Source organism: Etheostoma cragini, chromosome 6 (genome assembly GCF_013103735.1).
Source record: "Etheostoma cragini isolate CJK2018 chromosome 6, CSU_Ecrag_1.0, whole genome shotgun sequence".
Classification (NCBI taxonomy): Eukaryota; Metazoa; Chordata; class Actinopteri; order Perciformes; family Percidae; genus Etheostoma; species Etheostoma cragini.
Genome location: NC_048412.1, coordinates 6,575,447 through 6,589,638, shown reverse-complemented (window position 1 = coordinate 6,589,638; position 14,192 = coordinate 6,575,447). Strand labels below are relative to the sequence as shown.

Sequence of the window (14,192 nt, the reverse complement as noted above, 5' to 3'; positions counted from 1 at the left end):
GTGTGTGTGTGTGTGTGTGTGTGTGTGTGTGTGTGTGTGTGTGTGTGTGTGTGTGTGTGTGTGTGTGTGTGTATTCAGGGTGTCCGAATGTCATCATTGGTTATCTGATAAGACAACTATAGAAAACTATATTTGAAATGCATCATCTACATTAAATGCAATTAGCTGAATCATTTTTATGTTTTTACAATCAGTTGATATACTTGATATAACACCCCATCATATTTAGGCTATAAGTGGGTAAAAACAACAATGTTTTTTAACTAACAGGACATTTTGCATTCTTTAAAATGTCACATAATTTATTATACAATTGTTGCAAGCATTTCTTAGTATTTGGACCAAAAACCAAACTGAACTTAAGGGTTACTTACTAGCTTTTTTTTTTTAAACCTTTAAACTTAAAACAAATTTCATTGTATACACAGTTTTCCTAGTTAAAAACAATATTAAAATCAAGTCCAAAGGATTTATAGCAACATCAAATTGAAAGTCTTGACCAAAGTATTCTCCGGTTTAATAGTCCCATTTCTCAGGCTGGAGGACTCAGTGGAATCACTGGATGAAGATTACCTCCTTTTAAATAACATTGGTATGCTTCCTTCGTAGAACACCTTAGCTACTACACTACCCACAATGCAAATGGCTAAAATCTTTTTCAGAGATCATCACAGGCAAAAGGCAGGAGCTTGACAGCATCAGCTGTGCAGCTGGGAAGACTTTACGGGGATGGATCTTTGTACAACTGAAATGTGATAATGTTACAGAACATGATTAGCTGTATGTTGCACTTAGAAAAGGCACATAGAACATGTAAAGTTACAGTTCAAACAGTGAAAATTGCAAAGAAAAATAAAAACTTAAAATAAGTTTGAAAAATGTAATTTTTTTAAATGGATTTGTTCTGCAATCCATTGGAGGCACTATAAAAGTGCTAAGATTTTTTATCAATTCATTTATATTATTAAGCTTTTGTTTTATGTACTGTGATAAAATGTTTTACCTCTGGAAAACCATTCAGATTGCACACACAGTGCATCAGCATCTGCATGTATTGGATGTAATGCCATTGGGCTACGTGCCGCCTGTGTTGATACGATTAATTGGGATTCAAGCATGTGTACAGCAGCTGGCGAACCACGCTGGTTGAATCAAACCATTCCTTTAAAAAACTGTTTTGAACAGCCTCTCTTTTGAAGCTATAATTCATAAAATACCGGCATTGCTAAATCACTGTTGGTCAGTGTTGGACCTTAATCAAACTAGAAAAAAAAAGCAAATTGCATGAATCATTGCATAATTTCAATGATTGGACCAGACAGGGCTTTGGAGCTGACTAATTATCAGATTTGGGTCTGAACAGCGCAAAGTTATCTACTCTTCTACCATTGGACCACAGTGTTAAAGTCCCCTAAATTAGAAATAAATGCTTTGGGGCTCAGTTCTGGAGTATTTTGTGAAATGTGTGAGGAGTGATAAGTAACATTTCTCTTATGTTGTGGCTACCAATCCAAAAAATAATATTAAAACCCCTCCATGTGCCCTTTCAGTTCCACTGTTCCAGGGCTTTTATAATGTTCTGAAAGAATCACAGGTAGTGCGGACTGTTCCGGTGAGCGGTGCTTTTTGTGCCCAGCAACGGTTTATGATAATTAGTTTTTCACAGATGACATAGGGTGAGAGGTCATAAGCTGCCAATGGGCTCACAATAGCATCTTTGTACTCATGATAGATAGAACATCTGTTCCACTAGTTAACATGGCATCAAATAGAGACTGAGAGAAAATGGTCAAATCATAAAGAAAGGAATAAAATGATAATTAATTCACTAGAGATAAGATCATATCTAAGCCTACATATCAGGTATGTGCATGTACATGTACACTGCATAACACATTGCGAGGAGAAATGTACTTTTACGTCACCAATGGCGGCAGCTACTGTAGCACGAAAACATTGGAAATTTGTGAATTATGGGGATGTGTGAGCTATATTTTATGACAGGTAAATAACCCAACAGTCAATAAGGCTTAGGGTGCATATAGTCTGTCTTTGCCCGACCTTCCTCCACAGCGCTGCACACGAAGGTCTGAAAAAAATTCCAGCCCATGGTACCTTCATGTTGTGTTTTCAGGTGAATTCTTGGCGTATTGCTATCTTGCAGCAGCAGGAAGTGATCGCGCCATTGACCAACAGAAACCTGGTCTAAAGTCAGTAAGGCAGCATTTCATCAAATTTTAACAGTGCATTAGTACAATGCGCCTGGGCTTGTGCACAGCGCGCGCACATCATGCTTGTTACACACACACACACGGGGAGCAGTCCAAGTGCTTTCTTTAAAGGTGCCCTGCCACACATATTTCATTACGTTGTGGTAATTGTCTAGTTTCTACCATCGACTCTGTAACATTTTATGTGGAAAACATGCCTTGGTTACCTTGTTTCAACCCATATTTAACGAGCTCAGCTGCTTGACTCTGACTGGCTAACAGCTAGCCAATGAGAGCCTGGCTATCAGTATCCTTTACCCAGTGCAACTGGGCGAGCTCATGAATAGTAATGAGCTCAGACAACATGACATCAGACTGACCAGCTGTTGTAATTGGCCTTATTTCTCCTCTTATTTCTTCTCACTGGCTAGATCTGACAAAGGAGGTAGCAGTTCATTTCCACATTCACCACGTAACAGATGTTAGATCCATAACACATATGGATAGAATTCCAGAAATGTTTAGTAAATGTAAGTAAAAAACATTTTGTGGCAGAGCACCTTTAAGCAGATTATTAGCTTTAAAGTCAAGGATGTGAATTATCTAAGTATTATAAAGTATATGTATGTGTATAGTGCAGGAAGCGATCAAAGCAAGAATAACAAAATAAAGGCAACTGTCTGTTTCTTTTAGTTTTGGTTTGTAGCCTCCGGGGTAAGTCACTGTTAATTAATCAAAGCTAAGGTCCAGATGAGACCTGATTGACAAATAGGCGTGACATTTTGGCTTGTGTGTGTGTGTTGGTTGGATCAGAGATTCTATGTTAACTGGGAGAAAGGTGAACTGGTGTTTTCCAGTCCATTGATTCTTAGGTGGTCGCTTATGTAAGGTGTCCAACCATCATTTTTATGACAGGTCCTGTAGAAGGGCCCACGTTTTGATGTAGAGTTGTTTTACATCTGGTTTCACTCAGCACTGGCATTGGGCTGACATTTATGGAGTCGAAGAGAATGGGCACATTCAAGGGTAAATGACCAAAAGATGTTTATTACGTATCATTTGAAGAAACCTTGTGATTTACAGTCTTGTTGTGTAGGAGTTTAACCAGTAGTCCAGTGTTGGGAAAGGGAGTAAGGGGGGCATTCCTGTGCAGCACCAAAAGGAACCCCTCAGCAGTAGTGTTGTATCACCTTAGTGATAAGCAGTCGCTGGCAAAAAACTGTTCACGAGGCCTTGAGAGATGCAGGAGACGATTAGTGGGTCACAAACCGCACACTTGCTGTACACTACGTACTGGCTTGCACAGTGCGTCAAATTTGACGTGGTAGTGTTGTCTCAAATCGCGCACAACCTTAATGTTCTATCCGGAACATCTCATCCCTCCTTTTCTTTGAAATTGTGAATTGTACCCCGGCCGCCATTATATTAACTTTTTCAACTTGTGTTAGCTCTGCCCCTTCCGCAACGTAGCTAAGATGGCGACTTTTTGACTATTATGAATGCACCATCCGGATATTCTAACTTAACACTCTAAGCGCGCGATTCGAGACACACCAATGTTCTTTGGGCTATGAAGACAGGAGTTCTTGGAGAAGTTTAATTCAAATTATTCCACTTTGTAGCCCTACAGGAGAAAACACAAACAGCCCAAACTGACCAATCACAGTTCTTGGGTGAAGTAAACCTTTGACACACAACAGCACTATAAATATAAAAAGTCTATGTCATTTCCTATAAAAGCAGCTACAAACTGTATGACATAGGGCTAAATGCTTTACAATCTGTACTCGTGCTCTAAAGGTACAACAGACAAATAAAAATCACTTCTGTGATGTTATTGCGGAGGAAATTTCGGGGACAAATTTGAATTCTGAAGTTAGCATATTTGAAAATTAAAAGATAGAAACCCCGTTTGGAAAGACAATGCTACCAGTGAGTGTAGTTTTTCTGCACTCAGTGTTAAAAGTGCCTGGTAAACGAATTGTTTGGATTTAAAAAACACTGCCATGCTCATTGCCACTGAAGCAGTTACCATGGCGATAAGATGAAAGAAAACACTGCTCCTATCTTTGATTGTTGGATGGTGCAATTAATTTGTTAAAAAGCTGCCATATATACAGTGTATATATATATATATATATATATATATATATATATATATATATATATATATATATATAAACACACACACACACACACACACACACACACACATCACTCATGCACAACACACTGCTGTTCGGACCATGTGTTGGTGTTGTCAACAGTAGCTTACCTGAGGGACCGAGCTTGTGCAGGCAGAAATACTCAAAGAAATACTTAACTGCAACGGCAGGCAAGGCTTTTTCAGCAACAGGGCAATTAAAAGTGCTTCACACAAAATCAGTTAAAAAAAAGTTAAAAAATAAAAACAGATAAAACACAAGAATAAAAGTTACAGTGCAGAATGATAAATTAAACATTAAAGAAATGAACAACTATTTGAAGAAAGGCAACATCAAATAGAAAGGTCTTCAGCCTTGATTTAAAAGAACTGAGAGTAGCAGCGGATCTGCAGGTTTCTGGGAGTTTATTCCAGATAAAGATTCCAGATATAGATTTCTGTCTGGGGACAGAAAGTACACCTGTCCCAGAGGACCTGAGAGGTCTGGGCGGGTCATAGTGTAGTAGCAGATCAGAAATGTATTTTGGTCCTAATTGTTCCTCTTTTGCTCAGAAAACAACCACCTCATTTTTTCTTTAATTTAATTTCAGAAGGCAGGGCATAAAGAGCACACTGGCTCAATGTAAGTCAATGGTGTATTTTTCGTTGATCTGCAAACACCATCTTCCAACAGTAGCAGACCTACAATCTCAGACTGTATATATTTCAATGGTAATTGGTTCCGGTATGTCTGCCTATTTTATATGCCGCAGAGACGTTATGGAGTTAAATGTACATTTCTCCTACGTTCACCTGGACAAATAGTAGCATGTTTTGGTGTTTGCACTGTATGTCTTGACATTGCAGCCGCGGTGGTGTTGATCCGAGTGTGGACAGTGCTTGCTGCTCTTTCATTAAGATTACATCAATAATCATACATTAAGGTATAATGTAGCAGCCCAGGAGCTACAGTAGATATAACATATTATGTGCTGAGTTGCTGGTTGCAGTGTGGTTAAAGTGATGCTGTAGTGGTGGGAATCACCACAGGCCTCACGCTACTCTATCATCACAATATTGCAATTTATTACTTTTTACTTTACTTTAAATTGGGAAATTTTTCAGAAAGAACTCAACATTATGACATTTTATATAAACTTTTCATTGTTTTTGAATTGGAGGGATTTTAATTGCTATTTGTCTGATTTAAAGGCTCCCCGTCTCTAGAATTCATCACCACCTCTACTTAGAAACATCGATTCATTCCCTAGCTGTGATTTCAAATCACAACTCAGAACAAATCGGTTTACCAAGAAAGGCACCTTTAAATAAAATGTATTATTATAATAATAATAATTATAAAAATAATAATATTAATAATAATTAATATTATTATTAGTAGTAGTATTGGTATTATTATTAGTATCCTGTACAGGACACATGTAGTGTGGCTGAAAGTGACTTTCAGAAATCCGAGATTTAATCGGTTCAGATCCCAGATCACATACAGTCTGTTTATTAACATCTGCAACAGATCTCATGTAGAGCATTTTCAGACAGCTCCTCTGTCTGAATTAAGAACTGGAGACTGTGTTCAAGCTGATATATATGTTTCTCATAACAATATTTTGTCATTTTTGTCACCCTGCTGCTTCTGCTTGCCTTCATGCACTATACAGGCGAAGCGCGGTTATTATTGAACAGGCCTATTATTTAATCAACTCTGACCTAGTTGCCTCTGACTTTTTGTTAAACAGCATGTTGTTAGCTAGCAACGGGAAATAGCTTCCTTTCCACCATTGATAACGAAAACCTGCGCTGTACTTTGCGTATAGACGGATTACTGACAAAAGTTCATACATAACAGGAGATTAAAACAGCATTTAACATATGATCATTTTCCATTTTATGGCTTTAAAACATGTTGACATGTGAACTGCTGTACTGTACTTTTTGATAAAGCACACTAGTTTTACATGTTGATCCATTTACATCACACATTTAAGCTATTACATCACACACATAGGCACTTGTGGGTTTTGGATATTTCACATGTGATGCACACATGATATAATAAGTTGTAGTGCTTTATATAGAATAGGATTTCACATGTGAGATTTGCAAGGGAGAAACATTTCAGGTATGAACAAAATAAAGACATACAAATATAAAGGAATATTGATAGATTATAGAAAAAACAAAGACAAGGGGACATACAATGATATGCTGTTCTACCTTTTCTTCTTTGTGATCTATTTTACCTGTCTAACAGTTTGCAGTGAAGTCATTCTCCTCAACATCTGTGTTCCATCACGACTACAAGGCAAATGCATGATCTATTGCAAAGACAGGCTGTTTATTCGGGCTGCCATTACTAGTAACGAGAACAAACTGTTGTTCCCCCCCTGTTATGTAAACATCTCAAGGCCTGAATTCTGTGTAAACTCCAGCCAGTGAAATATGTCAAAGCTGTTAGCAATCTTTAATTGTTTTTTGTTTCAGTCAAGGCACAGTTATATTATAAACAACACCTGCCTAATGATGTATTTTTGGATTTATTTGTCTGAGAGAGTCAAGGGAGTACTAGAAATGAGGGACGTGTGGCGAGAACGAGCGCCGAGGCTAAGAAAGACAGATGGTGCATGTAGCATGTACAGAGGGGAGGAAGCAGGAGGGGGAGAACACAGGGAGTGAAGCGTGGAGCAAAGAGCGGAGAAGGACATGGTGGAGAAGATGCTCAGTAGGCGGGAGGGAGAAAAATAAAGCCACATGAAAGAAGACATTAGTAATCTCCCCAGCTGTTAGTGTGAACAGAGGGATGTGACGGCTCTTGCTCTCTCTTTTTGTGTCCGTCTATCAGCATCTCTTATCTTATTGACAAAGCATGTGGTCTCCCGAAAGCTGCGCCTGGGCCCAAAGCCAGCCTTCTGAGCCTGAGAGGAGCACAGAGTCATTGATATGGGGGATTATCTCTTATTGTGGTCATGCCTCACTTTGCACTCACCCTACCTCTCATCACAGGAGTCTGACTGATGGCACACACACACACACACACACACACACATACTCAGAGCGGCTTTCCACATGCATTACTGGTCGAGCCAGTGTGTGTTTGGGCTTGCACAGCCTTAAAGCCTATCTCACACATCAGACAGCCTCTCAGATAGGCCTTATCAGTAGGTAAAAGATGCCAAGTGCTGTAGAGACTCATCCCTTTCTCCAATATTTCACCTGACAGGTAGAGCCATATGTGATGTTCAAGAAGTCTGACAAGCCGCTTTATGGGAACGACCGCTTTGAGGGCTACTGCATAGACCTGCTGAGAGAGCTGGCCAACATCCTGGGCTTCACTTACGAGATTCGCCTAGTGGAAGATGGGAGATACGGTGCCCAGGATGAGAAAACGGGCCAGTGGAATGGCATGGTCAAGGAGCTAATGGACCACGTGAGTCTCTTAAATCATCATTATTTAAGAAACCGCCTGAATGTGCTCCCAGCATACGGATGTTAACTTATTCTTAGAGGATCTTTCCATGTTCCGTGTTATTGTACACACCAAGTTAAAGTGTAACCTATTTTTTTTTTCAACTTGGACCCCTATTTCCTTGTTTTTGTGTCCAAGTGACTGGTGGGAACGATCTTTGAAACTGGTCCAATATTAAACAAGAGTGCTGTAGTCGGCATTGGCGAAAGAAGCTACAGTGTTAGTGTCTGACAGGATCCCTAAAGCGTGATTTATGCTAGGACACGCGACCTACGCCAACCGATCACCTCTAGAAAAATGTTAAAAACGTCGCTCGGCCGTGGCCCCGAGCCCCCAGACTCATTTCCTGGTTCGTCTGCATATACAACAAGAAATTAAGGAAAGGGTTCAATTTGCCTAAAATTTGGGGAAATCTTGTACATCTGATTTTCTGCGTGATATTGTCATCTTTTCAGATCAGCAATTAGCTTAAGGGGTACAATATTATAATTACTGGAAGAATGGGTGACCGGACCTTTTGTAATAATACCTTTTGTTGTAATAAACTGTAATTATTCTTAAATATATACAGCACTATGACCAAAAAGCTGCTTTTAACCATTTCAAACTGGACAAAACAATAAAAAGCTTGTTTAGGTTTAAATTATTTTAAAAGTTTTAGTATGATAGTGAAAGAAACTGTTTTTGGTTTAAAGTTATGTTTTATTATTGGTCATAAAGTGCATACAACTTTTGTATTTTTCTTGAGAGAATGTCACACTCTTTTTAATATTGTTTTGACATTTAATGACAAAATCAATAATGGGGAAAAGACTATTAAAAGATAAATACGTCAAGACATTAGTTGTTAGTTGCCAATGTAATTTTTCTATGCAATTCACCTTTACTATGCTGTCTTGTTCCATGTCAAGAACAGGTTTTACAGATGTGCCAATACTTATGCTTTCATGTTTTTAAATGTATTATGGTGCTGGTTAAATGACTTGTATGACATGTCATACTAACATAATACCCTCCAAATTAAAAAAATTACCAAAAATAAGATGTAATGGGGAATATTTCACTGCTACTTGCTAAGAGGGAAATAAAATTAAAAAAAAGAATTTAGACGGAGGTTACTACTAGCACTATTTGAAAGTACAGTTAGGCGAGTCACAATATCACTAAACGCCATGTTGTGCCATATTGCGCCGTGTTGAGTAGTTTTGCATGATTGGGTGCCCATCGCACACACCGGACGTGCCAAACAGACATAGTCAAGTACAGTAGCACGGATGGGCCAATGCAGCCAGTGAATGTGAAACCATTTCGTTTTGATCAGCTTTGGGTGTTGTTTGGGTTGTTCCGATAAAGATGAGGGCTTTTTTTACTGCCAAGGCCCAATGATGAAATTTAAATGATTTATTTAAATAGGATAGTAATAACTTATCTCACCAGTCACTAGCTGTTAAAGAACAACAAGAAAAACCACAAGATGACAGGAGGGTACTTTACAATGACAGCTTGAGTTTCTCAAGGTGCATTTGAATCCACCATGAGTTTCCAAGGTGCATTTTAACGCACCATTCAGTCCTGTTCAGACAACTCCGGCAGTGGCCATGGTGTTGTAAAGTGGGGTTCGTCTTCTGTGTCTCTTAGCTGCAGACTGTTGAACATCTCGGTGTTGGAATCTTTTCAAGTGAAATACAATGATACATTAGACCGTTCATTAGTCTTGAAGCCAGCTACTAGCTAACGGTAGGCTAAGGTTACCTGCTGCCAAGTGTTATGTTAACTAGCGTCATGTGCAGTGATGCTTTTGCTGCCAGTAACATCATACGTTCATAACACCAGAAGGCAGCGCAGAAGTTTAGGTGGCAGGGAAATGAGGCACCGACATTTGTGTTGTCATTCGGTCCAGTAGATTTTGGTACGCATCCCTAATCTTGACATGACATCATGATGTCATATATTTGTTTATGTTAAGGCTGCCTGTGAATGGGCTTAAATAGAAAACCGTAGGCCCAGGATTTCAATGCAAATCGTACACACCTTTGTGTGTTGCCCTTAGTACTGTTGTTTCAAATAAGATGTAATTAGGAGAAGTATTTCACTGAAACACACAGAGAGGGAAAGAAAGTAGAAAAAATAGGACGGATATCAATGAGCACTATATATGAGAGTACAGTGATGTAAGGAGAGCAAAGAGTGTGTCTGGGCGTGTTTCCCCTACAGAGCTTATTAAAACAAACACACACACAAGCACACACAAGGCAAAGTCCCAGTTAGCAGAAACTTCATGGGCAGAATAATAGCAGGTGCTGCACGGCCGATAGTCAATGTTTGACCCAAGAGGAGTCAAGTCTAACTGCTTCCGCCCTTGATCAGTGCAGCGATTGGCCGTCGTGACAGATAGTCTGGTTTTTTCATGGGTGAAGGGCCCAATCCCCTGCGAGATAATGTTGAGCGTTGGTTTGCCCGGCTTGACTTAGACCGGTGGTGATTGTAGCAGACAGGCCCTCAGAAGACTTGGTAGTGTGGACTCACAGAGAACAAGTTGAGTCGAGGAAGACATGCTGAATCGAGCTGAACAAGTTGGAAACATCCTGTCAAAGGCATTTAGCAAAATGATCGTTGCGCTCTCTAATGCCCAAAGTGGAGCATGTGTATGGTTGTGTTTGACTACTTTGGATAAATACAGAGATGTATGAAATAAGCAGACTATTTTATGTATCACATCTGTGAGCAGGAAGCTCAGTCAATTCATCCTAGAGTGATGTATGGCAACCTTCATAAGACAAAAAGGGTATATCTTTGAGAAACCAACCACTTGACCTTGCTGTGAATGTTTCGCATTCATAGTCACAATGCAGCCCAAGATTTATTAACTGTCAACAGCACAACATGGTTTTCACCCCAGATATGGTAGCATGACTTTCCTTGGCAGGCTCAACACATCCCTCCTCTTTATCTCTAAAGCACACGTCTCACATATAACCACGACTTCTGTGTTTGCCAAAGAAGGGATTATGCCTTATTATAAATAAGAAATGTCATGTTAAAGCTCAATGTGTAATGCAATGTGCAAACAGTCGCCTGTGTTCAGAGCAGAAACTAATTCTCTAGGCAAACCTTTTTTTCCGCTGCCGGACGTTGAAGCTAGGGGTACGGAAATTTTACCTGTAATTGAACATGAGGCATTTGCCAGGGAAGCTCTCTGTATTTCTTTGGATACCGGAGTTGGGAAAACATGGACATGTTCAAGTCCTCATTAGTATTTGGGGAGAGGAAATCATTTATAGAGAGCCAAATCCGGGGATTAGAAATTAAACCGGAAATACTACAAAGTGATGCAAGGCACTGGATTTGTTTTTTTAGCCACCGACTGGCAGACTCCCAGTGGTGTCCTGCTTTAGTATAAACCTAGTGTATATCATTTTTTTTTAAATGTCAATCAATAAGAATAATAGTACTACTTCTTTCATTTTTGTGGGACACATAACCACTTATCTCATTACCAAACACTGCATAAAAAGAATGTAGTTGGTCTGGCTTTGCTTTTTATATCCAAAACACAGTGGAAATGCATAGAAGAATTTAGGACCCAAGCCTAACAAGGTTCTCAAAGGTTCCTGTTATTGGAAGTCTAGGGAATAGATTGTTTAGATCTTGCAGTGGAAAAGGATTATAGGTGTCCCCCAGGACTGCAAATGTATAGTGTAACGGCCAATGTAGTGCTCATGACAGGCCGTGGCATGCTGTGCCCTTTTCACACTCCTGACGAGCCATACAGAAATAGTCAAGGTACAGTAGCTAGGATGTAACAAAATGCCAAAACATCATGTTTTGCCTTTTACAGTGAAAGTACTTGGCTCTTAACATAATAAAAAATAGTTTGGCCAAGACTATGATAAAAGCTATTTCAAATAAAGATGATTCTGATTACATTGCATTACTTGTCATTTAGCCAACACATTCAATTTACAGTTAAATAAATGTATATCAGAGGTTGCACGCCTCTGGAGAAACTAAGGGTTAAGTGTCTTGCTCAGGGACACATTGATTGATGTACCGCAGTGGGAATCAAACCTAGAACCCCCCCCACCTAAGGCATGTGTCATATCCACTGCGCCACCACCACCCTGTTACTGCAACCTTGTAACTGAAAAACATTGAAATTTTACATTTCAAATGTTTAAAATCCACCATATAATTAATGTTTTATTATAGTATAACGTTTTAAAGAAATTATGCATGACATATATTTTGAATTAGCATTTTGCAAATCTATCACGCTCCCCCTGGATTATTCCAACATTCCCCAAGGGGTACGCGTACCCCCATTTGAGGACCATTGAGCTAGACCATAAACAGAAAGCAAAGCTAAAAGTACTCTAGTTGCTCGTTTCTTCCCACAGTCCAACAACTGGACATCAAAGGATTGTGCAGTGAATTATTGGTACTTAGAGGTTTTCTTTGCGTTAGTGCTCTAAACACTGGTGACCTGTTTCCTGTATGTCTCCCATCGTCCCAGTACATCTTATAAAGTATAGTACTATGATAGGCTACAGCTTCCAGCCATCCCAACAAAAGGAGAAAGTAGGTAAAGAAAGGAAATGAATCCTTTGATTTAGGCCCCAGAGGGAAAAAGTGAATTTAGTAGTGGGAGTGTACTTGATGGGTGGAACGAGAAAGAGCGCTTTAAATTCCTTGCTAAGTGCCTTGGGACAGACTCTGTAGTGTGTAAAGACCCTGTTTTCTTAATTTGATTGCCTCTAAATGCTTCCTGTGCCCGTGACTTATAGCCTATTTCTCTTCCCTTTTATGTTTGCTGTTGACAGAGAGCTGATCTGGCAGTGGCTCCCCTCGCCATCACATACGTGCGCGAGAAGGTTATCGACTTCTCCAAGCCCTTCATGACGCTGGGTATAAGTATACTGTACCGCAAGCCCAACGGGACGAACCCTGGGGTCTTCTCCTTCCTCAACCCCCTCTCGCCTGATATCTGGATGTATATTCTGCTGGCTTACTTGGGTGTCAGTTGTGTGCTGTTTGTCATAGCCAGGTAACATGTCACTTCCACTGATCACAGCCTCACACAGTCAGAAACATGCTTAGCTGTCATCGCCCCGCCTCGCCCATCTGACTTACAAAAGGCCAATCTCTGTAATTACTGAAACTGTATCCGGAGCACACTGACTCATTGATAGTAAAAAGTTACCCCTCAGTGACAGTGCTGACACTAACCAACAGCCACGGATTAAAACTCAGACTCAACGCCACTGCTGTGTAATGTGTTCAATGCAGTTTGACCATGAAAGATGATATAAATATTTGCCATTTTCACCATTAGACTTTTTAAAGGAATACGTTTGGTACTTGGCTTGGCTGCTGGGTTACTCCTGGCCTGCTTCTACTCACATTGGTGTCAGTAAATAAAACCACGATAGATTCACACACAAACCTTAGACAGAGAAGTTGTAGGTCTATCAGCCGTTGTACGGGTTGGGCGTATATGTCTGAGAGAGTGGCAGAAAGGTTGTGCACTCATACGAAGATGTGTGTTGAAGTGTGTGTGTGTGTGTGTGTGTGTGTGTGTGTGTGTGGGACGTGTCGAGCTCGGTGTTACTGCTGCCCCTCTCCCCCCTTTCCCTCACTGTCCCCAGTGTCTCCAGAGTTCATGCTGTCTTTTCTTTTCTCTTGTTTCCTTCACCTTGCTTCAAGCTCAGCTATGACTCAGAGATACATTTTTCTTTTCTTCTTCTGCTGCTTCACAGTCTCCAATTAATAAGAGAACAAAAAACTAAAGTCAGACTTACAAGTAGCTGGTTTATTTGAGTTTTGAGCTGTCATCTTGCCAGATTAGACATTTTGTTCATAAAGTGGAGTCAAATTGGATTCTAGTCCATGTAACCTTGGTTTAGGGTGACAAATGTATCTGTACTTTTTGTTAAGACTTCCCTCTATTGTAGCAGCCGACAATATCAAGATATAACCAAATGTATATGTCCAGACTACTTTGCTATGCTAGGATTTCAAGTCATACAGAACTGTTAAATGTTAACATCATTCTCATTCCCCTTATAACCTTAGATGTGGGTTTATTTTTTGCAGTTGTCATGGATTACTTTGCTGTGCCAAAGTTCTCTTATAAGTGGGGCTGTGACCCGCAATTTCAGGTCTCTCAGTGCAGTTAATCGGTGCCATCAAAGTTCAAATGGCATTGCACTCTTTCAGGGAAACTGAACTTAAAGAAGGAGTGTTGCAAAGTTTAAATACTTTGTTCCAAATGGGTTTGCCATGAACCTTTATGAAGAAGTACAGGGTTGTAGAACTCATTTGGAGTTGCACTAATAGTGTTGGTGGTGTGAAATCA

General features: G+C 39.8%; 1 protein-coding gene across 5 annotated transcripts in view; it reads left to right on the top strand.

Annotated features, from left to right (window-relative positions):
- grik2 (glutamate receptor, ionotropic, kainate 2) overlaps positions 1-14,192 on the top strand; it is a 254,762-nt gene that overhangs the window by 163,719 nt on the left and 76,851 nt on the right. For all 5 annotated transcript variants that reach the window (XM_034873461.1, XM_034873463.1, XM_034873462.1 and 2 more), the window contains 2 exons: positions 7,592-7,798; positions 12,658-12,881. In XM_034873461.1, coding sequence (XP_034729352.1) covers positions 7,592-7,798; positions 12,658-12,881 — 431 coding nt within the window. The remainder of the gene's footprint in view (positions 1-7,591; positions 7,799-12,657; positions 12,882-14,192) is intronic.